The sequence below is a fragment of the Xylocopa sonorina genome, chromosome 6 (assembly GCF_050948175.1).
Source record: "Xylocopa sonorina isolate GNS202 chromosome 6, iyXylSono1_principal, whole genome shotgun sequence".
Classification (NCBI taxonomy): domain Eukaryota; kingdom Metazoa; phylum Arthropoda; class Insecta; order Hymenoptera; family Apidae; genus Xylocopa; species Xylocopa sonorina.
Genome location: NC_135198.1, coordinates 13,317,508 through 13,344,985, shown reverse-complemented (window position 1 = coordinate 13,344,985; position 27,478 = coordinate 13,317,508). Strand labels below are relative to the sequence as shown.

Below are 27,478 nucleotides of genomic sequence, written 5' to 3'. Positions count from 1 at the left end.
AACTGAATTCCTTTTACTTTACTTCATTCGTTGCTTAATGTTATTTTTTATTTTTTCAGTTCCATGGTAATGACGGGTAAAAGAAAAGTAAAAAAATTATAATTTTTCTACATAGAAATACATATACATGGGTAGGTGTGCGTCTCTTTCAGACATCCTATGTATGTACACGTTCTACAGAATTGGTAATAGTGTGTTTTGAGCATCAGTAGTACCAATACGCGATTACATTGTGTAATACAATACGTCACCTATATATTCTTGTTATACAAAATCAAACATTTCTTAATAAATAACTTTTCTTTCATAAAAATGTTAACACTAGATCGCACGTTGTGAAAACATTTGTAGTTGAAAGAATTAACATTTTTTTAACCAAGTTTCATATTAATTAAATACATATAACTTGGTAATTGTCACTTGCATTTATCGAAATTATATTACAAAATGTAATAAAATGAATAGGATAATGATTCTAATTAATAATTTACTAAAATTCGGATAACATGTAGTAACTAAGATTTTAATTACATCAAGGGAGAGAATATGTTTTATTAAAGAAATATTTAATGTTTCAGGAATATTGAGATATTGAATTATCACGTTATTAGATATTGATACTGTCGTATAAACAAACGTTATCAGACTTATCTGCATATATGTAACACATATATTCAGAAGCTTAAAGAGTACTTACAAGAATGTGCAAGCATATACATGTCAAGTAATTAAGTGTGTTATAGAGCAATATCAGTTGAAATCTTTGTATGTGTAAAGCTATTGACTCACATTTTCCTTTTAAAAAACCGTTAACAAGACTAAAAAAAAAAGAGTTTCTTTAAAAGATGCATGGAACTGTTGAACTAATTTTGAACAGCGCTTTATTGTGGATGGTTTTACAAACTATTTGGAACATTTTAATAAGTATTTTTTATGATTTTGGCACACCATGGATTGTTTGGGGTTCTCTCATTATCGCAATTGGATTAAAGATAGCCAGGATTCCACAACCAAATTCGAGCGTTGCACAAGAAGTACTCGGTGTAAATCCTCTTTCATTAAAAAAAGATAATGCCATGTCCAAAAATCATGGTAATGGAGAACAATATTGCATGCGAGTGGTGGCTCATCGTGGTGGAGGATATGATTTCCCTGAGAACAGCTTAACAGCCTTTCGTAACGTAAAATCTTATATAGAATAATAGTTTTTGCTTTCGCATTAAGCAATTGTTCCCGAAAAAGAATAACAAGTTCATTTGCCTTCTTTTTTCCTTCTATTATTAACTAGTTTGAATTAGGTAGACACTAATATAGTAGTTACTAACAAGAGATTTACTGCAATATATTTTATGCAATATATTTTAACATATTTTTATATATAAAACAACAATCGATTATAATTAATACTTTGTAGTGCAAAGAGAGAGGCTGTAGTGCGATTGAATTTGATCTATCTCTTACAAAAGACAATGTGCCTATAATATTTCACGACGCAACAGTTGACAGAGTTACTGGTACAGTTGGAACTCTTAAGGATATGACTTGGGATCAATTAAAGCAATTAGATATTACCCACAACCATCCACTTCAGTAAATTAACTTCTAGTACTTCTTCTGTTCTAAAATATTTCAAACATATTTAAATGCAATTTTACACATATATTGCAGACACAAATTTGTCAATGGTGAAAAAATTCCAATGTTTCACGAAGCCGTAGAGACATGTTTATCTAATGAACAGAGAATGATCATCGATATAAAAGAATCATCTGCAGAGATGGTGCAAATAGTTTTAGATACATACAAAAAATATCCAAAGATGTATCAAAGAGCAGTTGTATCCAGTTTTAATCCTAAAGTTGTATATATGGTAAAAAGAAATGTCAATAATGATAATGAAAAATCAATTTGTAATAAGTATGTATATCAATATGATTAATAACTGATCTGTAAATTCTGTTGTTACAGATTAGAAGAAAGGAACCAAAAATTGTAGCAGGTTTAACATGGAGACCGCAATTCTTTTCAAGAACAATATATTCACCTTTGGATACCCCATCTTTAAAGAAATATAGGAATATATTTAAACATCTAGCAGCTTGTATACTTGATTATATTTACGATTGGATGTTCCACCATTTTTTTTATTATGTTGTGGGTGTATCAGCTGTATTGTTACATAAAGATGCACTAAATCCGTATGTAGATAAACGTTTACAGTGCTTATAACATGTTAAATAATAACATGTTTTAATTACTATAAATCTTTACTATACACATTATCTTTTTAGGCATACTATACAGGAATGGTCTGACCGTAACATACGTGTACTGGCATGGACTGTAAACCTACCATCGGAGAAATCACATTTTTCGCGATTACTTAAAGTTACTTATTTAACAGATACATTATTAGTTGAGAAAGATATGTAATGATGTATTACATACACTATAAGGTCTAATAGAACATATTTTATACTGCTAATATATAAACTATTATATTAAATAATAATCTAGTCCATTCATCGAAAAGATGAATCATATTTATATATCTTTTTACAAAAGATTTAATGCTTATTTTGATAAGCAATCCAACAAAGAATAGATAAAAGCATTACTACATATTCCAATATTTTATATGTTCATCTTACGCAAATACCTTCCCCCCTCTCTTTTTTTAAACTTATATCTAAAATAAATTAAAAATAAGAATTGTAATATTTTTAAATTAAATACTCGCATTCTCTTATGAATGTGTAAAAAAATGTTGCTTTAATGTTACTATATTGTACATTATTTTTATAGATTACGTTTACATTACGTATTTATTAAAAATTGATAGTAATACCTCACTTAATTATGAGTAATTAAAAATATGGACGGAAATATTTATTTTGTAACTATTTACGTTGAGATTTCAAAATACTAATTATAATTAATAAATTTATCACACAATAGTAGTAAGTTTACTTTTGCGAGACTCCATACCTTGAATGAGTCCCGTTAATAAGTCTTCCATTTCTGATGTGGCGCGTTTCAATTTACAATTGTCGCTAGCTACATAGGGATCTGGAAAATGTATTTTTATGAAAGTATTCATGTAAAAACGAATTATGTATCATTTAAAATATGATAACTTACCATCAAGTAAACGATCATCTGTAACCATATTTTGTAATCTATCTAATATATCGTTTAAATCCCCTTGAATATTTTGTAAACTACTATGTTGTGAATGTTTATCAGGTCTTTGCAAGGAAGATGGTGTATTATCTCTGTGTATACCTATGAGAGAATCGGATACAACTAAAGGTGATCCATTTTCAGTATTAGATGCCATAGCTTTCATTGAATATTTTTCTTCTTTGCAATCAGCATTATTAGTATTCAACCACTGAGAGAAACCACTATCAGACGGGTTTATCTCTGATCTTTTTGTACCTAATGTATAATTTTAGATATTATAGAAGCTTTATAAAAGTAATAAAAAATAATAATATAACATACCTCCTATCCATGTACTCAGTTCTATTTGAGTAGGTTCTAGTATATTACTGGTACCTAAGCTGGTAGATGCTTCTTCAGAATCAATAACATCACGATTTTCCTCGCTAATACAATCTTCAGTTGGATTGAAATTATTTGCTTGTAACATGTCTGTATCATTTACATTTGAAACTTGTTCTGTATTTTCTTGACGAATAATTGGACTTAATTCAAAATTGATAGGTAAAGATGTCAATCTCGATGAAAGTGGAGGAATCATTGGTGTACTTTGCATGTGATTAATTACTTGTTGCATACAAATTTTATCAGTAAATAAATATTTCTGTAAAAAGTTAAGAGAATATTCAGATTATCTTATCAGATACTTATGATAACAACAACTATTATAAGACAATGAAATACTTTTAACAGTTTTAAACGTTGTAGCTGAGATTCAACTGTAGCTCTGTGTCGCTGAAGTCTTTCTGCTTTAGTTCCTTGTATATCAAGCAATTCAACTTGTAGTTGTTTATTTTCTTCTTCTAGATGTGTAATTATACTTTGAAGTTCTTTTTGCGGATCACTTAGAACTCGTCTTTTCATTGTGCTCCTTACTGATTCACATTCTGTATGTATTACTTCACTGAAACAGATTTTTATGAAAAGAGAACATAACATTTATAAAATACATTTGTATATTATAATACTGACTACAATTAATAACCTGTTTATATGCGGAGTTTGATCATCAATATTTAATTCAATAGATCTAGCAGGGCACAGTCTTAATTTGTTTCTTATTAATTCAATAATTAACTTTGTTATCTCCCGATTTGAAGTCTAAAAAAATGTTATGCATAATGTTTTATGCGAGAAAAAAATTAAGTACATCCATATCATCGTACCTTGGTACAAAATTCACGAACTGGATGCTTCAATTTGTGCTTTCCTGATATTTTACTATATAAGAAACAGTTCTGACACAGATGATACCCTGTACATTTTAAACATGTATATCGTGGTCCCTGAATTGGTGTTGTTTTACAGGAAGAACATCTTACATTATGTACAACTGAAAAGAAGAAACAAGGTACTTATTATATTACCAATTTAATTTTTGAATTTTTTAGATTGTAATATCCACATACTATGCTCAGCTGATTTTATGCGATTAAATGTTGTTAACCAAACAAGCAAAGGAGGCTCCTCCATAATCCATATTGCAAATTCAGATTCAGTAACTCCAAGACATCCTTGAGACTGTTACAAGATGTTATAATTTACTTGTAAATTTATATATATATATAATTTAATTATACCTTTGAAAAACACTTATCAATATGTGACTGAATACTTTGAGGGCCATATATTGCACTTTCTCCAAGCATTTCCGCAATTTTACAAATATTTGTTAATAATGTATGTAAGCTAGCTCTAGATAAGCATGCATTATGATCAGCTAATTGTTGATAGAGATATCCATATTTTTCTTGTAATCTTCCAGAGCTGATTAATATTAAAGCAACTTTCATAGAAAATACAGAAACAGTCCTAGTGCATTGTCTATAACATTTATAATATTTGTATGATAATAATAAAATATTACCTATTGCTTCAATTTTAATTAACAGCTTTTGAGTAATAATATATTTAAAATATCATACTTATCAAATGCAGTCAAGATATAGTACAATGCAAGTTTTGTCGCAAGATCAATATCAAAATTGGTATTATTTTCTTTACATGCCGCAAAATAGATATCGGAAAGAACATCTTCGATCTCATTTGGCTCTAAATTTACACAATTTTCTGTAATTGAAAGCCTGTGACGTTCAAAGACTCCAGCAATTAATTCTAACTGAACATACTGCACTATAAAAAATAAAATACATTGATATTATATACTATCTATTAATAATAGTAGGAAATAAGAGTAATTTAGACATACTACTGAGCTCTGTGTGCAGGACTTGCATCTTTGCTGCAGTTCTATAAGATGCATAACAAATAGCATTACACTGTCCTATAGATTGCATAATATTTTGCATTTTTGTATATTTAAAATTTCAAATCGCTGCCTACAAGAAAAAAGTGAATTATTACAAACAGTTAACTTTTCATACAATGTTGCCAAACATTTAATTATTACTTATTTATCTCTTACTTATTTCAAACAAATAAAGACAATGACAGTGTATATAATCAACTAAGTCCTAATCAACAATATCTATAAGGGTAAAGAATTCTTATAGCTTCTGAACAAAGAAACATAATACTTATATCCAGTAATCATGTTTTTAAATGATTTCACAGGGTAACAAGCGTTTATAAAATCTGAAAAAAATCTTGTATCATTTATATTACCTATTATAAAGAAGAAAAAGAAATTTTTAATTACAGTATAAAATTTAATGTCATAATATGTATTAATTTCTCATACAAAAGACAAAATCAGATATATATATTATTCTGATATATTTTTCTTTTATAATTTATCTATTTTCTATGTGACAATTTAACGTTCACGAAACACGAGAAGAACTTTTAAATATCTCATTGTAATACAACATACATATTTCTGTTACTCTATATTATTTAAATTAAAAGTGCAATTACATTTGCGGATGAAAAATTCGAATTATTATGTTACACTTTGTCATCGCAGTATATATAAAGAGTTTTACAATTTAAATAGTGATACGTGTAAACAAAATATTTTCACGTGTTAATCATGGATAATATAAATTGTAGAGAGTCCATGGAAAACTTACCTGTATTTAAGAAGGAATGCCAAAATGTAAAACATTAAAAAAATTATTGAAAATTTCTAGATTGAATAATATATCATTTGGTAAAATTGTTGAAATGTTTATATCATAATTATAAGTGTATCTATATACATACGTACATACTCATCCTATGTTTCATTCCATATTTTTCGCATCAGAGAAACATCTTGATTATAACCCCGAAAAGTATCTTAATACAGGTGATTTATAAGATACGTATGTACATATATTTATTAAAAAATAGAAAAATATAGAACAATAGAATTTCGCTATGTATGAACATAATGAAGAAGGTCAATTCAGTGATGCTGATGAAACTGAGATAAGGTGTGTATGTTATTTAGTCAGTTTTTTCATTATATTAATTTTATTTTTCATTTGACTACAGGTTAGAAACTTCTGGAGGACAACCACTATTTCATTATAAACTTTCCAAAGATATACATAAATTACGTATTTCGAATAACGAAGAAGAAGAAGAAGAAGAAGAAGGAGATGATGACATTAATAATGATGATGATTTAGAAGACGATGATCTTATTTGGAATGAGGATCAAAGAACTGGTACAAAGGATATTGTGAAAAATATTCAGGCAAAAAGTGTTAATGCTCAGAATATTTCTAATAAGATTACAAACTATCAACCATCGGATAAATTATTTCGTCGTTATGCTAACAAAATTAATATAGAACAGTATGAGGGTCCATCATCATTGCCAGGACATGCTGCAAACCTTCTTATTGAAAATGACAAACGGGCGGAGAAAGATAGGCTTAGAACAAAAGACAAGCATGATCGTGCAACCGTTGAACAGGTGTTAGATCCTCGTACAAGAATGATATTGTTTAAACTTTTAAATCAAGGTATAATCGCAGAAATTAATGGGTGTATCTCGACTGGAAAGGAAGCTAATGTTTATCATGCAACTTCAAAGACAAAAATAGAATTTGCAATAAAAATATACAAAACATCAATTTTGCAATTTAAGGATAGAGACAAATATGTAACTGGAGAGTTTCGTTTTCGCCATGGATACTGTCGTCATAATCCACGGAAAATGGTACGAACATGGGCAGAGAAAGAATTTAGAAACTTGATACGGCTTCAGCAAGGTGGAGTAAATGCGCCAAAACCAATTCTTCTACGTAGTCACGTATTATTGATGGACTTCATAGGGACCAATGGTTGGCCATCTCCAAAATTAAAAGATGTAGTTCTCACCGCTTCTAAACCAAGAAAATTGTATAGAGAATGCATTGAAACAATGTGGCGATTGTATAACAAGTGCAAGCTTGTTCATGCTGATTTAAGTGAATATAACATGCTGTATCATGATGGATCTATTGTAATAATAGATGTATCTCAAGCGGTTGAACATGATCATCCTATGGCACTTGAGTTCCTACGGAAAGATTGTACAAACATCACTGGTAAATAAGAATAAATACTTTTACTAGAGTATTACTAAGTTACTTCACTATAATTTTCTAAATTATAATATTGGACTCTTTTTCCTTTCAGAGTTTTTCAAGAAGAATGAAGTAGGCGTGATGACTGTCAAGGCATTATTCGATTTTATAACAGATCCAACAGTAACCGAGGAAAATATGGACAGCTATTTAGATGCAATATCAGAACAAATGACGCAACAGAACGAGCAAGAGGCTAACCCTAAAGAAGAAATAGAAGAACAAGTATTCAAGCAGGCTTATATTCCTCAAAATCTAACTCAGGTAATGTTAGGAAACAATAAATGTAGGCACATAAAATAGGTTGTATATTTGAACTGGTATATGCATATTGATTTTCACAGGTATACATTTTAATATGAGCATGTTTAGGTTATCGATATTGAACGTGACATCAAACTTGCTAAATCTGGGAAAGAGAATTTGATATATAAAACTCTTGTTGGTTTGAAAGCAGACCTGTCAACACCAATAGACACCCCTGAAATTTTGTCTAAAGATTCTAAGGAAACAGTTAGTGCTGAAGAGTCAGATGATTCATCTGAAGAGACTAGCAATTCTGAAGAGGATGAAAATGTAGTAGAAAGTGAATCAAAGTTCGTTAACTCAGCTCGGCCGCGAAATGAAAGTCCAGATAGTAAAAAGGTAATGTAATTATTCTTTACAATGCAAATATTTATATATAATATATTACATAACATAATCTGCAATACATTTAATTATAGGCAAGGAAAAAGGCTGTAAAAGAGCAGCAGGCTGAAAAAAGGAAAACTAAAATAAAAAAATATGTAAAGAAGAGGAAAGAAAAAGTTTTAAAAAAGAAATAATGATTAAAGTATCATTAAAATATTAAATATAAGGAAAATATGGTTCCTTGTGTATTTTACCTTTCAAAAATTAAAAAGAAAAATAATAAAAATGTTTGTTTCTTATTCAATACAATTAGAAACATGCTGTTCCTTGCATACGTATCCCTAAAATAATTCTATAAGTTTAGTTCGTTTCTTATTTAAGTGTTTTGTAGAAGCTGCCATCTATTTCCTGTTTACGGTATAAGTGTACTATATATGTAGAACTTCTTCAACACAATAAGATCATTTTTTAACACGCTTGTATATAACATCTATTAATAATAACATCCATTAAACATTGTTAGATTAAAAATATAATGGAAGACTATTTTGGTATTAACATTTCATTTTATGTATATATATATATGTGTATAAATATTAAAATAGTAAATGAATTATGTTATTTTTCATTTTGCTTTATTAAATAAGAAAATGCAAAAACAATAAAGGAATGTGAAAAGTATCTCACAACTGGTTGTTCGAAGTTTGATGCATTACTTCAAGGTGGTATCAGTACTCGCGGAATTACACAATTTTACGGCGCCGCAAGTACAGGAAAAACACAATTAGCTTTACAATTATGTTTAACGGTACAGTTACCTGAAACAGAGGGTGGTTTTGCCGCTGGTACTTTACAAATTAGACATTTAATTACACCATGAATAAACATTAATGCTTTCCATTTCTTTGCTGTTTCTTTGACACTTCTTTCTAACTATATTTTTTAATAATTATTTATAGGTGCAGTATATATTTGTACCGAGTCTGTATTTCCATCAAGAAGATTGCAAGAATTGATACAAAAGTTAGAAATTGCTAAAAAATATGAAATAAACGGTGACTCTGTATTTGTGGAGCATATTTCAACTATTGTAATCATAATTTACTTTTAAATCAATTTACCAACCTTACTAGTATAATATACAATGCTTTTTATTTTTGTAGAGGCAATTAGAAATATGTTTGCTTCATAGAATACCAATATTAATGTCTGCACAAAAGATAGGATTAATAGTTGTAGATTCAATTGCTGCTCCATATAGGATAGAGGATTGGAAAGATGTATCTAATAATAGAGCAAAGAGTTTAAGAACAATTGGACAACAATTACATAAGTTATGCAAAAGTAACATCTGTGTAATTTGTATTAATCAGGTAAAAAGAGCAAACTTCTTGTGCACTATCGAGTATCATTTAATTTTACATAATTTACAAAAAATTTATATGTAGGTAACAGGAACAGCACATAGTAATGTGCTTAATGACAATTTGAATGCAAAACCAGCTTTAGGAACAACTTGGTTAAGCATGATAACTAATTCCATAGAATTTTATAGAATAGATTCCTTAAGATATGCTTGTATTAAATTGTCATCGCATTTATCAGAAATAACTATTTCATTTGAAATACAAGGATCTGGGTTGAAGGCAATAGCATAAATTGAATTGAAAGAAAACTAAAAATTTACTTTATTTTGCATAAGATTATAAATATAAGAAAATATATCTTCATCTAACACTCTTACAACAGTCGTCGGCGACCACTGATTTTTTGGATCACAAGCTAAGAATGGATCTGTACTCCTTACATCTAAGTTTTCAATATCATTATTCAGTATCAGCCTTAAAAAATAAGAAAATGTAAATATACATGTACATATAATCTGTATGTGCAAATATAGTACCTGAAGGAATGTAAAAATGTTCTATAAGGTTCTACATCTTTCCTTTCACTATAGGTATAATCTCCTATCACTGTATGACCAATATGCGAACAGTGTACTCTCAATTGGTGTCTTCTACCTGTACCAGGACACAATAATACTTTGGTAGCTGGTTTTCCGTTTCTAAAGCCCCTTTCTAATACTACAAGAATTGTAAAAGATTTTCTTGGTCTTTCGCAAAATATGTTATCATCAATGCACATTTTATGGTTTCCCTTCTTTTCTCTCGCATCGACTCCTAATGACATAAAATTATTATGCTTGTAAATAGTTCTCCAATTATTTACTTCTTATTCTAATCACTAACCAATTGCTTTATCTATAATAAGATAAGGCTTATGAATGTGACCATGGAGTAATGCTAAGTAAAATTTTTTGGCTGTTCTGGTCTCGAATGTATTAGAGGCAGCTCTAGCTGCTTCTTTATTTAATGCAATACATATTACACCGCTTGTTACATAATCTAATCGGTGTACAAAATGAAACTCATGATATAGATTTGAATTGGCCAAGTTTGGTAAAATTTTCTTTATCTCATATTGTAATGTATCCTAAAAACAAGTATATATATCAAACTGACAAACAGTACTTCTTATTTATGGAATTGTTCTGTGTATACCTTTTTCTCAGGATTATTACTGTTAATGCACATATCATACGGCTTAAAGACTACCAAGAAATTGTTACTACGATATAATATATCTACATTATTTTCATACTTAATTCGAATAAAATTATTTAGATACAATTTTAATAATGCTTTCAAAGTTTGTGTTAATTTAAAAATAAATACACTCCAACTGTGCAATACTTTATTTATACACATTCTCTATGGTATTAATTCTAACATATCATAAAATCATCGGGGGTTGTGTACTTTATACACAAAACTATAAAACATTATTTCTCAGATGCAATCAAAAACGAAGAGAAGAAAAATTGTAAACAATGTACGATTCGATCCTTTGCATTGGCTGTCTGCTTGGTATTTTGAATTTTACTTCTAACTTCACACTAATTCCAGTTACTAGACAACATTAATTTCATAATTCACGACAATATTTATAAGATGCAAAGTATGAAACAGTAAATTTGATTTTTGATAAGTACTTAAACAATTGTTGTGCGATAATTACATTTTGTAAGAAAGTTACATTTGTTTTCAATAATTCGAAAGGTATAGCAGAGGGCAGCACCTAACTTGGTATTTCTGATTTCGACGAGACCGTTTGAAAGAATTTTGTGATGCGGGAGAAGTCTTATCGTGGCGTTCGTACCACATAACGGTGTTCTTAGTTTCATTTAAAACGAGTATTCGATCATTAATTCCTTTAGTGATTGTTGAAAGAAAGGTGAAAATGTTCCGATCAAAAAAGGATGTTGACCGACACGTGAAAGACATTTTTATCAAGCTTAAAAGCTCAGAGGAGGTAAGGTTAATTTTCGAAGAAGAAGTCGTTACTTCCAATCATTATCGAATACCTCTGTTAATTTGTTACGTCGAATTATCCAGTGATTTTTTTGCTAGAAAATTCACGTTCACTTTAAATACAGTTTAGTTATATATTAACTTTAATTACATATTTCTGTCTAATGTCAAGAGCATCATATAGTAGTGAAGGCCTTGACTTGATTCTGAATACGATACATGGCATGCACATGCAGTAACCTCTATATAACGGTGTTTGGCGGCTTTTCGTAAATTAAGTGTATAAAATAGTTAGTTTCTATTAAGAAATAAAATTTTATGTCACATTTCCCACTGAATATTACAGTTCGCATGTGCTCAAATATTTTTAATCATATTTCAATTGCCAATCATACTGATAAGTATTTTTCTATTTATTTTTGTTTCTGTTTAATGACGCTTGACTGTTACTTGATATCACTACGAAATCACACTATAATATATTTAATATACATTAGATACGTTTAATTTAATTTGTAGAAAAACCTTCGGTGTTATAATATCGCAAAATTATATTATCAAGTTGGAGATTATGAATCTGCGAAAAAGTATGTTTCTAATTATTTGGAAATAAGAGATAAATCCGCAGCGGCTCATAAGTTACTGGGTCAAGCCTTTGAAGCATTGGGACAGAAAGTAGGAGCTTTCACGCACTACAAAATATCTCTTGAATTAGAACCAAAGCAAGATGATCTTCTTCTAAAAGGTATGATTCGATATTATGAATCTGTTGTTCTATGTTTTAAGTTGCTTCCTAATGTTTTTTTAGTATGCGAACTACTGTCTGATATGGCTGTGAATGTAGATGTGAATAAAGTAAAGTATTGGGCGGAAAGAGCTGATAAAAAATTTCCACATCATCCAATAGTTTTTGAGCTAAAGGAAAAAATATTAACTTTAGACAAACCAAACGGTAATGATGATGATCTAGAAAAACTTATTACCTGTACGTTAGTAGAAATTTATTTTATGATTGTACAAAAGTTGCATAATATAATTACATATACTTGTGAGGATGTAATCTTTTTTTTTTAGCTGAATTATCAGTGAGACAAACTGATGTACATCTGCAAGTTAAGTTACTCAAACACTATGTAGGAAACCATAGGCTCGAGGATGCATATAATCAAGCTGATGGAATAGAAGCGACATATAGTCATAGAAATAACATTGTTTGGTATCAGTCATTAAGTGAATTGCTTGTAAAATGTAAAGAAAGTAAACAGTCAGATTGGACATTTTGGATCTTTTATATTTCGGTATTAGAAAGATATGCAGCACTTTGTCTTAAAGAGCAAGGTAACATTGTAAAAAAGAGTATAATAGATGCCACACAAGCAGTATTTAAGTAAGTATATTTTTAATAAAAATTGTATTTCATTAGAGAAATGTATGTATTTAATGTTCTTAAACTGATAGAATTTATATTTCAGTTTTGATCAAAGCCTATCCGAATTTAAATCAAAAAACTTTTCTAATAATCCTGCCTTTATTGAACACATGTTACTGCACATGTGGGGTCAATTACATTTTCATTTGGCATGTTTAATTTTAAGAAAAACTAAGGCAGGTGAAGATAGTTGGTCAGAAGCGGGAAGGTTGTGCGGACCTCTCCTGTTAACTGCATTACATGTAGCACCTATAGACCCAACTACTATATGGACTATGCATTTGAAGGATAAACTAAAAAATCAAGTGCATATATGGTACAGAGAAGGATCGTACAGATGTAGCCAGGCTGGTCATGTGCTTCAAAATTATGCTCGAGATAATACTAAGAAACTGCTAGATAAAATTGACAAATTTTGTACAAGTTCATGGCGAGAACGACTATATCAAAGACTCTTTATCGGTCGATTATATCAAGATGGTAAAGTAACATCGTATTTCATAAATACTTCGGTAGCGAATCCACCACTACGTTTATGTTCTTACAACGAGTTAAGACGATTCGATGAAATATCGGAAGAAGTGTGGCCAGATTCGCTTCACCATCAAGTTTGGCTTGGTTTAAGAGCTCGACCTTATGGCTCACAAAATAAAGACGACGAACCTCATCCAAATCGAACGTCGCGTGTGTTTTGTGAATTACAATTTTCCGTTTACAATTTACATCAAGCAGCCCCCGACAGTTTAAGCCGCCTTGATATCGATGCATTTTTAAATGCTGCAATTTTCTGTGCATCTTCAGTAATTGAAGAGCAACAATTTGGTGGACTTTCAAACCCTGACAAATTACATATACTGCCGGCAGATCTTACAAACACTCTTTGTACTGTCGCTCAAGAACAGTGGTGGTCTTATGCGTATAAAGTGTACACTATGGATAAACAAAAACCGTTCGACGATGATCTTGGAGATTTGAGATTAGAATTGCAAAGAGGTCTAGAAGTAATTCGTTGTCTTGGAAATCATGGCTTGCATCCTACTCTTTTAGTTCACTTGGCAAGAATGTTTCATTATAGAGCTGATACGTTAAGAGAATCAGATCACGAGAGCAGCGACATACCAGATTTAGAGGCACGATCTGAAATGTATTGGTCGGCAGCAATTCCACTTCTCGAAAGATTGCAAAACAATCAAGTTATTCGTATAACTAATTCGAAATTTTTCAATTTCCAAGGAAAGGATATGAATAACGCAGAATTGGCGAAAGCTCTAGAAGAAGGTAAATTGCTCTTAGCTCAACGTTTCGTACGCAGCAAACAATATGAGAAAGCGATAAGTGCGCTACAAGCGCTGAAGTGTCCGGATGCTTCGTTTCAACAAGGTCAGATGTATGAGAAGCTTGCAGATGAAATCGTCAATTCTATACCTAGGGAGAATTTAACATCTGAAATGCGATCGCAACATATAATTATGCTTTCGAAAGCAAGAGAATGTTTTTATCTAACGTTGGATCGTTTGCGTAGTCCAGGAACGGATCCAAAACATCCTCTAAATTCAGAACTGTCGACTCACATTACAGATATTGAGAATAAATTGAAAAGGATTGATTTGGATTTATCACGAGGCGATTTAAGTAGGAACGAATGCGATGGGATGTCGGATGAAAGTTATTCCTCTGCTCATAGTGCTGTTGATCAAGCAGTTACAAACACGGCCTTACCAACACTAACAGGATTAAGTGCTTCAGTTAATACACTGAGTACACCGCAAAAGAATGCTCATCGTACACCGAAGCAGTCTAGTACCCCTTATAAACCGCAACATCAAGATATATTGGATTTATCCCGGAATCGTTCCGAAGCACGACCGAGTCCTGAACGTCTCGACGCTCAAATTCGGTCGATAAATCAAATGATTCATTCGAAGGATAGCATGATACAGTCGATAACTGAACAAAATAAGGCTATATTAGAATTAAATAAAACAGTAATGGAGAAGGTCGAGAAATTAGCAAAAGAAGTGGCAGAGTTACGAAAAGAGATTCAAAAGCAGCGTACTCAAACAGTTAATGTTAATCCTAATCTAGAAGAAGATTTATGCATTTTAAGCGAAGATGATTACAACGATTTGAACTACAATGCGAATCAATCAGGTGCCGCGTCCTCGATATCCGGAAGTATTTTTCAGTCCTCTCATAGGCATCCGTACTCTCAGTTCGTATATCCTTCTGCTACCTTCCAAGGATATTATCCAGGAATGTCATTTAGTGATCCAAACGCTCAAAGTATTCCTTCCTTGTATCCTCCAAACATTTATTCAATGCCGGTATTATATCCTAATACTAGATCGAAAATGCCTGAGAATATCCTCCAACAAGGTCTATTTGTGCCACCAGCAAACCAATCGTTGCAAATACCGCTGCAAAAGGTAGAAACGTCAAGATCAGAGACAATCATAAAAGATGCACCTGTAAATAAAGTTCCACCAGTTAACGTTGCTATCACCACTTCTGACACTCTTCCGACTACAGCACCGATTGTTCAACCAACGCTCAGCGTAACGATTCCTCCACATTTTAGGCAAGGAAGTACCTCTACACCGATTACCACGGAGCAATCTGTTCCTCATTGCTATCAGATTTCTATGCCTTCTCAAGCTACTATACCAACGACGGTAAACTTGCCACCGTTATCAAATACTCTCACGACTACACCTGCGAATATTTCTATTCTGGAAACACCGAAGCAAGATGCTGCTATCTGCTCGACTGGATCACCGAACAGTTCGGATCACGAACATGACCCGATACCAGATTTTAAGCCCGTTATACCATTACCCGCCAAGGTTAAAGTTACTACCGGAGAAGAGGGTCAAGAGTTGCTCTTCTGCGCTAGAGCGAAACTTTATCGTTTTGTGGAAAACGAATGGAAAGAACGCGGTATAGGTAACGTTAAATTACTTAAGAACGAGGAAGGAAAGGTTCGTTTAGTTATGCGCAGGGAGCAAGTGTTTAAAGTATGCGCAAACCATTATCTTGTGCCGGATATGGAATTAACTGCTAAAGCGAATAATGAAAAAGCGTGGTTCTGGGTTGCACACGATTTCGCTGACGGAGAATTGAAATTAGAAAAGTTTTGTATTAAATTCAAAACCGTCAGCGAGGGAATTTCTTTTAAGGAACATTTCGATAAAGCTAAAGCAAGCTTAGTCCAGTCCCCTGAGAAAACAGTTGAAGCTACCGACAGAACATCAACGAAAACTAATATTGCATCGAATAGTGTTAAGAAACAGGAAAAGACGAAGCCAGAAACGAAACCTGCGGAGCAAACACTGTTCGCTTCTGGACCAACTGTTCAGAAACAATCTACCGAGGTAATCGCAACTACGGAAACTGTTACGCCGGATGTATCAAAGACCACTGCGGCTACGACGGTCATCGGCGGATTTTCATTTACTTCAAACCCGATTGTCCAAAAAGTAACTACTATCGAACCAGCGAAAGCTTCACCTAAAACGGAGATCAGCCCGTTTGCTGGTTTCACGTTTAACAAAACTACAACAAACATTGGAAGTTTCACAAGCGCGGCGCAGAAAAGTGTAACCACTGTAACCACCAGTCCTGCGTCTCAATTTACATTCTCCTTCGCGAAAACAACCACACCTTTGCAGTCGGCCGTAACAACAGTACAAACTACCGTTAGTAATCACAACGTATCGATTTTATCCTCGCAGCCAGTCAGTACCACAACTGTTGCCAATGAGAATGTACAGTTCACGCTTCGAAGGCCCCATGCTCCTGCGCCAGCTGCAAGCATCGTCGTGGGTGTCCAGGATGCAGATAAGTCAGCTACACAAACTGAATACGAAGAAGTGCTGTTCAACGAAAAAGTTAATCTTCAATATTATAATAATGACACAAAACAATGGGAGAACAGAGGTACCGGACAGATGAAGATTTTATGGAGTTCAAAGTCAAATAAAATCCGCTTATTTATGATAGACGAGAACAGTTCAAAGATATGTTATAATTACAATGTTCTAGCCAAGTTACTGTTTTCATTTAAAAACGGTAGCAATACAATCGTCAATTGGAGCATTCAATACGGGCCGGACAATAAAACAGGAATGTTCGCAGCGACATTTAAAATGTCCTCCCAAGCTTCCCAATTCTATAATCTAATCACTAGTAACCAACAGAAAATGGTGAAAGATTGTGTTACTGCGGAAAACTTGAAGAAACCGGAAGCTCAAAATGCGCAATCGAATAAAACTCAGGGTTCCTTGTCGGAAATGTTCAAACCACCAGCAGGTTCATGGGAATGCAATGCTTGTTACACGAGAAACGGTGCATCGGATGGGAAATGTATAGCTTGCGAAACGCTACGCTCTTCTGCAACCAGCAAATCAAGCATTTCAAGTGCAGTCACCTCGACCCAAGTACCTCTTTCCCAATTGTTTAAACCGCCTGCTGGATCATGGGAATGTAGCAGTTGTTACACAAGGAACGACGCATCCGATACAAAATGTATAGCTTGCGAGACGTCGCGTCCCTCCGCATCAACTAAATTAAGTGCTTCAAGTACAGTTGCTTCGAATCAAATACCTCTTTCCCAGATGTTTAAACCGCCTACTGGTTCGTGGAAGTGTACATGTTGCGAAATAGTTAACGCGGCTGAAAGTAATTACTGCGTCGCCTGTGACACACCAAAGGACCCATCTCTTCCACCTAAACCAAAAACTGATGGTTTCCAGATAAGTACAAGTTCCTCAACGGTTACACCTACGTTTAGCTTTGGTATTCCGCAGGATGCTCCTAAATCAGCTGGCTTCTCGTTTCGTTTTCCCACCTCTAATGATGCTTCGACAGATCCTAAATCTGCGTCCTCGATAACTACGGAAATTGATACAAAAGTGGACACATCGGGCGCAAAATTCGTGTTTGGAATGCAGCAACGATCAGGCACGCCGACGAATAAAGATTCTACATTCGTCTTTGGAACCCCAGGAAAATCGTTCGGGTTTAATCTTGTGCCAAAGTCATCTCCAACAAAATCTGGTGGTGACGAAAATAGCGAGGAAGAGGTAGAGGAAAACGATGATATTCATTTCATGCCATTAATTCCGTTGCCGGATAAGATCGAAGTTAAGACAGGCGAAGAGGACGAAGAAGTGCTTTACAGTCATAGAGCAAAGCTGTTTAGGTTTGATAAAAACGAATGGAAAGAACGTGGCTTGGGAGACATAAAATTATTGCGGCACAAAGAGACCGGCAAGTTGAGATTAGTAATGAGACGGGAACAAGTATTGAAATTGTGTTTAAATCATTTTGTGCTCCCCAATATGGAATTGAAGCCAAAAGACGATAAGACATGGATGTGGAATGCTGCTGATTATAGCGATGGAGAAATTGAGCACACACTTTTCGCGTGCCGCTTTAAAACACCCGATATTGCAAATGGTTTTAAAGATATTATCGACGAATCAAGGAAAAAACTTCCACCTGTTGAGAAAACGACTGACACCAAAGTAGCAGAAACATCAGTTGAAGTTTCTTCAGCACAAGACATCGAGGTTCTGTACGAGATGAAAGTAACGCCTGAGGAGAAACAAGCCGCATTGAGATTGCAACTTCCAGAAAACTTCTTTGCGTATACGCAAAAGCCGGATTGTCCCGGATGTAGAGGTTGCAAGGAATCAAGTGTACCACTGTTTCAAGACAGAGAATCAGAGAAGCCAACGTCAGTAGTGAAACCACCTGCAGAAGATCGAAAACCTACAATTGCTACACCCATGATACAATTCCCTTCAAAGTCTGTTGGTTTAAGCACTGCAACGAACGAGGTCACAACTGTTCAAACTATACCTGTTTCAACTACCACCAATACTGTTTCAACTATTTTCAAGTCTGGGCAGTGCAATACAAGTACACCACAATTTATGAGCACTCTCTCTACTATATCAAATATATCGTTCGGAAATACTGATTCAACGACGTCGAATGATAATAAAACAGGTTTTTCATTTGTGATGCCGCAAATTCCATCTAGCATAAATGAAACGCAGAAATACGCAGCCGATAAGGAAAACGTTTTAACATCCGAAAGTTTAAAAATCTGCAGTCCTATCACTACTCAAGCACAGGTGGCATCTACCACTCCTTTCTCATTTGTAACACCAACATCTACGACACCCACCGCATCCATATTCGGGGTGCCTAAATTGGATAATGCGGGAAAAAATATTTTCGGCGGGACGACGAAAAAGGATTCAGCTGGTTTACTTAAGCCTAGTTCCCTTAGTGTCAGTACAAATAATTCCGAATCGGCGGTTTCAAATAATTTCAACACTCAACCAAAACCCGTATTTGGACCTGCTACATCTATTTTCGGATCCGCCACGTTAAAAGGTAGTTCAGAAAGCACAACTACAAGTTCGTCTACATTTGCAACAACCACAACTACAACCGGACCTGATGTATCGGCAAAATCTTCTGACACAGCATCTTCTAATACTACTACTGCACCGTTCTCATTTAATTTATTCCACGACGAGCGTACAACTGCATCCTCCTTTACAACGTCAAATTCTACGACAACTAATGCTTTTGAGACAATAAGTTCAACGACAAGCGAAGGTCAGAAAGAGAGTGATATTCCTTTTTTACCAACGACAGAAGTATCATTTTCAACTCTTGCGGCTAAGAGTTCTCAACCAGCCTTTCAAATAGGTATGCCTTTTGCCCCATATTTTAGAATGTTTTACAAATTAATAAATTATGAACTGGTAAAATTAGTGTATGCACGTATTCATCTCATAGATCCAAATTTCTCTTTCGCTGGCGCCGGAGCTGCCGTGTTTGGTTCTAAATCAAATGCTACAATAAATAAATCCGCACAAGAAACAAAAGAAACTACAGGAGAAAAGAAAAATGAAAATGATGAAGAGGAGGGTGATCAAAACGCAAACGATCAAGATCATGATCCTCATTTTGAGCCTATCATACCTTTACCTGATATCATCGAAGTGCATACTGGTGAAGAAGACGAAGAAAAAGGTATGCGTTCAAATCATAAAAAATATATATATATAGATTTAATTACTCTCTTTTTAAATGATCATGTATTTTTTTATAGTATTTTGTGAAAGAGCTAAACTCTACCGATATGACACTGTAGATCATGAATGGAAAGAAAGAGGCGTTGGAGAAATGAAAATTTTGCACCATGCAGAATATAACACTTATAGATTATTATTGCGTCGAGATCAAGTTTACAAAGTAGTATGCAATTTTTTACTTACCCCAGATATCAATTTTAGTAAACTTTCCACGTCAGATCGTGCTTGGATATGGGCAGGCATGAACTGTGCTGAAGAACAACCGTGTTTAGAGCAATTAGCAGTTAAATTTAAAAACACGGACGTGGCTTCAAATTTCAAGAATGTAGTCGACAAAATCCAACAAACGCTAACTGAAAGCCGTAAGGAATGAGATGAAAACCACTTATTTACAAAGCTTTCCTCAATTTATGATTTTTGCTTCTGCCTGCATGGTACATGTATATTTGTTATATGTTACACGCATACTATACACAACATATATTTTTTTATTGTTAAACACATTAAAAAATGTAGCTTTACTTGTACTCTTAAAATGTAATTACTGTTTAAGAACAATATAATTTACGTTTAACATAAGTAGGTTACGAAACTTAATCGTGCAAAAATCGATTCCAAAAGAGTGTGTTATTATTTTTTTAAAGTTATGTTTCTTAAAAATATTTTTCAATTAATACATATAATTTAAACTTTGCTTGTTATGTGTATCTCTGTCTCTCTCTTTCTCTCTCTCTCTCTCTCTCTCTCTCTCTCTCTCATTCTCTCTCTTCTATCTTTTTCTCTTTCTGTTTCATGATATTTCAATAAATTATATGTAACTTTGACTTATATTTATAATTAAGATGAAAACAATATGACTACCTGATATTTTATGATGAATAAAGTCGATGTATGATTATAAAAAATACTGCATTAATAAGTATGGATTTCTGTTAATAATTACTGAATCATCTCTATCTATATTTATGTTAGCTACATAAATTAACATGTACAAATGCAAACTTTCCTTATAAAGCAATTAAATAAAATGATATGATACCAAACATAAAAGAAACTTTCTTTACCATTTAAAATGAAAATTCGTATTAAATTTATATGCGTTCTATAAATATTAAAAACATCCACATTTATGTTGTAAGGTAACCATAGTGTTAATAACAAGTAAGCTTACTTTATTTAAGTTTTTGCTTGCATATAACATTTTTTATTATTTACACAAGGCAGAAACAAATACTAATTTTTGTTTATTCTATACATTTAGGAAAAAAGAATACGGAAGAAAGCCCGATAGTCGAAGAGCCTGAAGATGATCAAAATGAGGAAGTAGATGAGGAAGAAGCTGAAGAAGTAGGTGAAGTTGTTGTGGAAGAAGTAGATGAAGTAGAAGATGAAGAAGAGGAATATGACGATGACGATGATCAAAATTGCATTATTTTTGAAAAGAGGGCTACTTTACTCACCAGTACAAACAAAGAAAATCAGTGGGACCCTGTAGCATTAGGAAATTTAATTATTTATTATGATTCGAATATTTTCGGTGAAAGAATAATATTGAAAGCAGACAAAACAGATGAAGTTGTGAGCAATACAATTATTAGTATGAACACTAAGATGGAGGTAAAAATATTCAAATATTATAATATATTAATCTGCATAATCAATACAAACTTAAGTGATGCTAAGTATTTATTTTATTAAGGTCAATGGAAAGGAATGCATTTGGACGGCGATTGATTATGCCCTGACACCGCACACGAAACGTACTTTGTGTGCTGTTTTCTCATCGGTTCAAGTTGCGCAAGAAATGTACGGGCACTTTTTAATAGTAAGTTGATAATCGTTTAAAGTGAAAAATGAGATAGCTGAAATTGATCAATGACTCGTTTTAACAGGGAGTAGAATGCGCCTGTCATTCAGATATCAGTGAACCATCCCATGAAGACTAAATTGAAATGACTCTTCTCGTTTCTTATAACGAAGTATTTTATTTTCTGTAAACATAATCAATTGATTTTAGTGCAATTTCAACTTGTAGGATAAATTGTTGTTTTCGTGGATGTAATTGTAATAATTAATATCACATAACTGTACAAATTATTTAGGAATTTATAAAGACAAGTGAATTTTTACCATGTCTGATGCATTTCGAGAGAGAAGGAGAGAGAACGTAAAGAATACTTATAGATCAAAATATTCGATTAATATAATAGAATATGTTACTTATATCAGCTATATCGCGTACCTAATTATAAGTTCAAATTCGACATGTGATATTTAAAAAAACATTACTGATATTTATAAAGTTATTTATTATAATAAAAGTGCATGCATATACTAAGGGTCATTTTTTTGTATGGTATATTGAAAATGAAGTTACTATTGTGTTAACAGGTAACATGACTGCATTTTGTATGAAATTTAACACCAAATCAAACAGCTTCTTGGACACTCGCAAGATTTTCAAACTCACAATATTTGATAGTATTGTTAACTTCATCCCAAAGTAAGAACAGTAACGTATAGCCGATTAGAATTTCTATCCAGTACTACATTCTGATTTCCGAATCGCATTTAATCGATTGCTATTAAATATTACCGACGATATCTTCCCTGTCATCAAACATTGTTATACCAAGATGAAACTGTTCCCTTCGAAAGCTATTTAATTAAACTCAAATAGAAGAGGGACCACGCAACATGATTACAAGTTATCGTAAAATCATCCTATTATCTTTTGCAATCCTAATTGCATAGCACAACCCCATAATGTAACTGTTAGAGTTCCATCAAGCTATAGAGTAATAGGAACGTACTATTTTTAGTATAAAGGTAAACTTCGATCTTGAACGAAGTTGCAATTCAAATGATTTCATTGACAAAATGGATATCTTTGAGAAGAAACAAACGAATCTTAAGAAAATCGAACCTAATAAACATTTACAAAATTGTCTGTCGATTATCTATTATATGGGTTTATGGCCTGGGCAAGTGAAGCATACATATTTGTATAATTTATATACAATTTTCAGTTTAGTGTTCTTTTTGGGAATTCTTATTATTAGCGAAATTGCGTATATTATTGTAAATTGGGAAGATGTAGAGATAATAATGGCTGGCTTAACTCTTCTTATGACGAATTGTACATATGCTGCAAAGGTAGGTATGTCATGCAATAACATCAGAATAATAAATTCATCTATATTAGCTTATTAGATCTTTCTTACGTTTTCATATAGGTAATTTATATTGTTTGTCGACATGAACGTATCAAGGATCTTATAGATATTACGAACAGCAAAATGTTCTGCCGTGATAACGTTAAATACGAGCGTATTATAACATATTACACTTGGCAAGGAATTTTTCATCATATCGCTTATCAAACTTTTGGCGGAGTAACCATCGTTTGTTGGGGTTGCACTCCAATCATACAGATATTAAGCGGAACGTCTAAACAATTGCCGACACAGGGATGGTATCCTTATAATGTAACATTGACACCAGCTTTTGAAATCACTTCTTTGTATCAGTTTGTGGTCGGCCTTCTAAGTTGCATTAATAATGTAGCGATAGATACACTCGTAACAGGCCTTGTAATAACTACCTGCTGTCAACTAACGCTCTTAAGTTGTAACATTTCTTCGATGAATTGTACTGTAGAAGAAGAAATTATTTCAAGTAATAACGCCGGTGCCGAAAAATTCGTTCAAAAGGATAGCGACGAGTTGTATGATGATTTAAAGCTTTGCATTAAACATAGCATTATGATATTCGAGTAAGCTTCAAAATAAAAATTTCGAAACTGTTCCTTTAAATTTTCATATAATTTATTTAATATTTCCAGTTTCTTAAAACAGATTCAAAATATGTTTGGTATCATAATATTTCTTCAGCTTCTAGTAAACTGTATTATTATTTGTTTAATAGCCTTCAACATATCACAGGTATTGCATTACTAATCACAATTTTATTTGTTGCACGCGATCGCATTCTGTACTCATTACCTTCACAGATGAAAGACTATGTACCATCTGAATTATTTGGTATGTTAACGTACATGTGTTGTATGACATACCAAATTTTCATATATTGTTGGCACGGGAATGAACTGTATTTTCATGTACGTAATATCTGCCTCTATGTCTTATGTCTAATCTCAATTCATTATAAAAATATTACTCAAAAATAATATTTATGTATATATATGCACATACAGAGTATAAGCGTATGTTTGTCTGCCTACGCGAATAATTGGTGGAATAATAGTAAAAATTTTAAACGGGCCTTACTCATTATAATGACGAGAGTTCAATGTCCTCTTATCCTAACCGTAGGCAACATTATGGAATTGTCTTTAGAGAATTTCGTTCTAGTATGTATATGTGCGTACGTACGATATGACATTCTATTTTTAATTAAATTAATGTACATTTTCAGATTCTACGCACGTCATACTCCATTTTTACCGTTCTGAAAAGCTCTACAGTTATTTAAATCTGCTATTTTTATTACAATAACTCACAGTACAAAAATATTAAAAAATATATATAAATATGAAAATATTTTAGAAAATATTTAGATTTTATATAATTATTTGCAGTTACAAAGTTTCCATCGTGATAAAATTAAAGAGCTTCCACCATTACGGCTATGCCTTGACCTCCGCCAATGCAGGCAGAACCAACTCCTAATTTCCCAGCTTTCCGTCTCCTACCGAAGTGACGTAACATATGTATAAACAATTTATCCTAAATATACATTAATATACCATTTCACTAACCCAATAACCCACATTAACCCACCTTAATTCATGTACAAGATGTCCAGTAATTCTGCTGCCAGATGCACCCAATGGATGTCCAAGAGCAATAGCTCCACCATTTACGTTTAATTTATTTATATCTAAATTCAAATCTTTAGCGCATGCCAATGTTTGAGCTCCAAATGCTTCATTAATCTAATGAAAAAGTAAATATAAATAAGTAATCATTTAATTTCTCAATTAGATTGATCCTAATATAGGAGATTTTTCATTTTCTACCTCAACAAGTTCAATGTCATTCAAAGTTTTATTGGTAATCTTAAGAAGTTGATTAATAGCTGGAGATGGTCCAATTCCCATAATACTGGGCTCTACACCTACAACACTGTATCCTACTAAACGTGCTAATGGTGTAAGTCCTTCTGTTTTAACAGCTTCTTCGCTAGCTAAGATAACAACTGCAGCACCATCACAAACACCCTAAATAAAATTATGTTTTTAAAGCTGTGGAGTATGTATATTATAATATATCTACTTAATTAGTTTCAATAAGATACGATTTAACATACAGATGCAGATCCTGCTGTAACTAAGCCGTCTTTTTTAAAAATAGGAGCCAATTTAGCTAAACTCTGAAGTGTTGTTTGTGGTCGCGGATGTTCATCTGTATTAGCAACAACTTCTTTCCTTTTTACAGTTACTGTTACAGGTACAAGCTCCTCCTTGAAATGACCAGCATCATTGGCTGGAACAATTGAAGCTTAAACTTAATCTTTATTATTCATTTTTAAAAATAATTTAAGTGATTAATGTTAAAATGGTCTGCATCCAATTAAAGTAATTAATTCAAATGAAATTAATGTAGTGAAAAAAGTGCACTTGCCAGCTTTCCATAGTTGTTGACTTCTTAGAGCAAATTTATCTACCTCTTCTCTTGTTAGGCCAAATTGGGATCCAAGCTTTTCTGCAGTCATGGCCATTGGTAAATTACAATAAGTGTCCATTAAACCGACCCACAAAGCATCTTCGAATTCATATTTCTGCCCCAAACTTGTACCATAACGAACATTTCTTACAACAAAGGGAACTTGACTCATATTTTCTACTCCTCCTGTTAAAACTATTTTAGACTCTCCTGTTAAGATGCTCTAAAAATAATAGTTGTACAAATTATTTCACACAGATTTAAAATAATAATTATAAATAAATTTGAGTTCATTTTTTTAGTAGCTCAATTTAGATAAATCTATACCTGTGCACCACTAACAATCGATTGAAATCCAGATCCACATAATCTGTTGACTGCAAAAGATGGTTTCTCCAAAGGTATGCCACATTTTAATGAAATATGACGTGATGCAAAGGCTCCATCACCAGACGAAAACTTGCAGATAATAAATAAATATTATAAAAGCAAGAGATATTGATCAAAAGAATTAGCTGATAACATAAAGATTGTTTGAATACATACAGGTAATACATGTCCAAGAATAACATTATCTACTTTTTCAGGCTTCAATTTGGCAGACTGCAAAGCTGATGTGGCAGCAGCAATTGACAAATCAGTTGCACTTTTATTAGTATATATCCCACCTGCTGTACCAAACGGGGTACGTTTTGCAGCCACAATAAAAATACCTATGAAACAAAAAATAATATAAATTGCTTTGCAAAAATTTGGGAATTAATTATTTCATTATTAACACACACCAACAGAAATATGTTTAATAGTAATTCGTAAATAAAATCAATAATTTCTAGCATAAATTTAATTTAAATCATGATTTATCAAGTATATAATGTATATGTACAAATAATCTTAATCCTTTCCCATGCATGGGACTGAATGAGAATCACTGATAATCTGAATCCAAAGGTCGAAAAAAATATTTAAAATATAAAGTTATATTTAATTATGTAAATAAAGCTAATTAAAACTAAATACTTATATTAATTAATGATGTAACTTGCGTTTTTAAATACAAATTTATATATATATACCAAATATTAATTATAATATTTCATTTCATATGAACACATTCCTTTCTATTGTTCCAAATATTTTATCTGTTTGTATTGCAAAGTATATTGTGATAAATTATAATAATAGTTAATAAATTTCCATTTCTACATAACGGATATTTAGAATTTTACCTACCTTTCGTTATAGCAGACATGGTGTACTATAAAACTGACTGATATTTTAAATTAAGTACTAAAGAAAAGAACTAATGTATCGCATGGAATTGTTCCAGTATCCAAGTGAATTAAGTACTCGTCATGCCTGCCGCCCATTATATACGCCAAGATAAATACATATATATATATGCATATATTCACATGTATATACACCGTACAGTGGATTCTTCTTGATTGAAACGCAGTTTAATCAGGATCAATCAGGACGCTTGCTTAGGAAAAAT

The 27,478-nt window shown here is 32.5% G+C and overlaps 8 protein-coding genes across 8 annotated transcripts; 5 read left to right on the top strand and 3 right to left on the bottom strand.

Annotated features, from left to right (window-relative positions):
- The first annotated feature begins 730 nt into the window (after positions 1-730).
- LOC143424823 (glycerophosphodiester phosphodiesterase 1) lies at positions 731-2,614 on the top strand. Its single transcript, XM_076897160.1, has 5 exons — positions 731-1,181; positions 1,415-1,590; positions 1,669-1,870; positions 1,969-2,198; positions 2,292-2,614. The coding sequence occupies exons 1-5, from the start codon at positions 846-848 to the stop codon at positions 2,431-2,433; spliced, it is 1,086 nt and encodes a 361-aa protein (XP_076753275.1). The 5' UTR covers positions 731-845; the 3' UTR covers positions 2,434-2,614.
- A 217-nt stretch (positions 2,615-2,831) lies between these two features.
- LOC143424803 (uncharacterized) lies at positions 2,832-5,556 on the bottom strand. The gene is made up of 10 exons (XM_076897124.1): positions 5,435-5,556; positions 5,151-5,358; positions 4,806-5,049; positions 4,635-4,746; positions 4,392-4,558; positions 4,211-4,326; positions 3,910-4,129; positions 3,508-3,829; positions 3,142-3,441; positions 2,832-3,069 (listed from the first exon to the last, which is right to left on the bottom strand). Exons 1-10 carry the CDS (start codon positions 5,532-5,534, stop codon positions 2,948-2,950), a joined length of 1,911 nt encoding a protein of 636 aa, XP_076753239.1. The 5' UTR covers positions 5,535-5,556; the 3' UTR covers positions 2,832-2,947.
- A 948-nt stretch (positions 5,557-6,504) lies between these two features.
- On the top strand, positions 6,505-8,610 carry Riok1 (RIO kinase 1). The gene is made up of 5 exons (XM_076897129.1): positions 6,505-6,602; positions 6,664-7,706; positions 7,798-8,009; positions 8,118-8,390; positions 8,471-8,610. The coding sequence occupies exons 1-5, from the start codon at positions 6,547-6,549 to the stop codon at positions 8,570-8,572; spliced, it is 1,686 nt and encodes a 561-aa protein (XP_076753244.1). The 5' UTR covers positions 6,505-6,546; the 3' UTR covers positions 8,573-8,610.
- A 263-nt stretch (positions 8,611-8,873) lies between these two features.
- Positions 8,874-10,036, top strand: LOC143424831 (DNA repair protein XRCC3). The gene is made up of 5 exons (XM_076897187.1): positions 8,874-8,929; positions 9,026-9,223; positions 9,338-9,468; positions 9,542-9,751; positions 9,827-10,036. The coding sequence occupies exons 1-5, from the start codon at positions 8,914-8,916 to the stop codon at positions 10,034-10,036; spliced, it is 765 nt and encodes a 254-aa protein (XP_076753302.1). The 5' UTR covers positions 8,874-8,913.
- A 6-nt stretch (positions 10,037-10,042) lies between these two features.
- Positions 10,043-11,419, bottom strand: LOC143424828 (RNA pseudouridylate synthase domain-containing protein 1). The gene is made up of 4 exons (XM_076897181.1): positions 10,940-11,419; positions 10,628-10,871; positions 10,282-10,558; positions 10,043-10,219 (listed from the first exon to the last, which is right to left on the bottom strand). Exons 1-4 carry the CDS (start codon positions 11,144-11,146, stop codon positions 10,054-10,056), a joined length of 894 nt encoding a protein of 297 aa, XP_076753296.1. The 5' UTR covers positions 11,147-11,419; the 3' UTR covers positions 10,043-10,053.
- A 129-nt stretch (positions 11,420-11,548) lies between these two features.
- LOC143424786 (E3 SUMO-protein ligase RanBP2) lies at positions 11,549-22,627 on the top strand. The gene is made up of 10 exons (XM_076897059.1): positions 11,549-11,750; positions 12,269-12,494; positions 12,558-12,734; positions 12,824-13,136; positions 13,222-19,904; positions 19,995-20,231; positions 20,311-20,655; positions 21,555-21,910; positions 21,993-22,118; positions 22,186-22,627. Exons 1-10 carry the CDS (start codon positions 11,679-11,681, stop codon positions 22,237-22,239), a joined length of 8,589 nt encoding a protein of 2,862 aa, XP_076753174.1. The 5' UTR covers positions 11,549-11,678; the 3' UTR covers positions 22,240-22,627.
- Positions 22,628-23,075: 448 nt separating this feature from the next.
- LOC143424843 (odorant receptor Or1) lies at positions 23,076-24,842 on the top strand. The gene is made up of 5 exons (XM_076897202.1): positions 23,076-23,449; positions 23,530-24,068; positions 24,138-24,237; positions 24,306-24,413; positions 24,510-24,842. The coding sequence occupies exons 1-5, from the start codon at positions 23,174-23,176 to the stop codon at positions 24,765-24,767; spliced, it is 1,281 nt and encodes a 426-aa protein (XP_076753317.1). The 5' UTR covers positions 23,076-23,173; the 3' UTR covers positions 24,768-24,842.
- Yip2 (yippee interacting protein 2) lies at positions 24,103-27,346 on the bottom strand. The gene is made up of 9 exons (XM_076897154.1): positions 27,214-27,346; positions 26,527-26,693; positions 26,308-26,439; positions 25,939-26,203; positions 25,625-25,800; positions 25,335-25,535; positions 25,096-25,250; positions 24,583-25,003; positions 24,103-24,424 (listed from the first exon to the last, which is right to left on the bottom strand). The coding sequence occupies exons 1-8, from the start codon at positions 27,230-27,232 to the stop codon at positions 24,919-24,921; spliced, it is 1,200 nt and encodes a 399-aa protein (XP_076753269.1). The 5' UTR covers positions 27,233-27,346; the 3' UTR covers positions 24,103-24,424; positions 24,583-24,918.
- Between the last annotated feature and the right edge of the window lie 132 nt (positions 27,347-27,478).

Bases quoted from the DNA above. Each gene is read 5' to 3' on its own strand.
- LOC143424823 (XM_076897160.1), top strand. From the start codon at position 846: ATGCATGGAACTGTTGAACTAATTTTGAACAGCGCTTTATTGTGGATG. The intron at 1,182-1,414 runs GTAAAATCTTAT...AATACTTTGTAG, and splicing joins GCTTAACAGCCTTTCGTAAC to TGCAAAGAGAGAGGCTGTAG. The intron at 1,591-1,668 runs GTAAATTAACTT...CATATATTGCAG, and splicing joins ACCCACAACCATCCACTTCA to ACACAAATTTGTCAATGGTG.
- LOC143424803 (XM_076897124.1), bottom strand. From the start codon at position 5,534: ATGCAAAATATTATGCAATCTATAGGACAGTGTAATGCTATTTGTTAT. The intron at 4,559-4,634 runs GTATGTGGATAT...TCTTCTTTTCAG, and splicing joins CATAAAATCAGCTGAGCATA to TTGTACATAATGTAAGATGT. The intron at 4,130-4,210 runs GTTATTAATTGT...AATCTGTTTCAG, and splicing joins CAAACTCCGCATATAAACAG to TGAAGTAATACATACAGAAT.
- Riok1 (XM_076897129.1), top strand. From the start codon at position 6,547: ATGTATGAACATAATGAAGAAGGTCAATTCAGTGATGCTGATGAAACT. The intron at 6,603-6,663 runs GTGTGTATGTTA...ATTTGACTACAG, and splicing joins GCTGATGAAACTGAGATAAG to GTTAGAAACTTCTGGAGGAC. The intron at 8,391-8,470 runs GTAATGTAATTA...ATTTAATTATAG, and splicing joins AAAGTCCAGATAGTAAAAAG to GCAAGGAAAAAGGCTGTAAA.
- LOC143424831 (XM_076897187.1), top strand. The intron at 9,224-9,337 runs GTACTTTACAAA...AATTATTTATAG, and splicing joins AGAGGGTGGTTTTGCCGCTG to GTGCAGTATATATTTGTACC. The intron at 9,752-9,826 runs GTAAAAAGAGCA...ATTTATATGTAG, and splicing joins GTGTAATTTGTATTAATCAG to GTAACAGGAACAGCACATAG.
- LOC143424828 (XM_076897181.1), bottom strand. From the start codon at position 11,146: ATGTGTATAAATAAAGTATTGCACAGTTGGAGTGTATTTATTTTTAAA. The intron at 10,872-10,939 runs GTATACACAGAA...ACTTGTTTTTAG, and splicing joins GTAATAATCCTGAGAAAAAG to GATACATTACAATATGAGAT. The intron at 10,220-10,281 runs GTACTATATTTG...TTATTTTTTAAG, and splicing joins ACATTTTTACATTCCTTCAG to GCTGATACTGAATAATGATA.
- LOC143424786 (XM_076897059.1), top strand. From the start codon at position 11,679: ATGTTCCGATCAAAAAAGGATGTTGACCGACACGTGAAAGACATTTTT. The intron at 13,137-13,221 runs GTAAGTATATTT...TTTATATTTCAG, and splicing joins GCCACACAAGCAGTATTTAA to TTTTGATCAAAGCCTATCCG. The intron at 21,911-21,992 runs GTAAAAATATTC...TATTTTATTAAG, and splicing joins GTATGAACACTAAGATGGAG to GTCAATGGAAAGGAATGCAT.
- LOC143424843 (XM_076897202.1), top strand. From the start codon at position 23,174: ATGGATATCTTTGAGAAGAAACAAACGAATCTTAAGAAAATCGAACCT. The intron at 23,450-23,529 runs GTAGGTATGTCA...GTTTTCATATAG, and splicing joins ATTGTACATATGCTGCAAAG to GTAATTTATATTGTTTGTCG. The intron at 24,414-24,509 runs GTACGTAATATC...ATGCACATACAG, and splicing joins GGAATGAACTGTATTTTCAT to AGTATAAGCGTATGTTTGTC.
- Yip2 (XM_076897154.1), bottom strand. The intron at 26,204-26,307 runs GTATAGATTTAT...TATTATTTTTAG, and splicing joins CGATTGTTAGTGGTGCACAG to AGCATCTTAACAGGAGAGTC. The intron at 25,251-25,334 runs GTAGAAAATGAA...CTTTTTCATTAG, and splicing joins ATGACATTGAACTTGTTGAG to ATTAATGAAGCATTTGGAGC.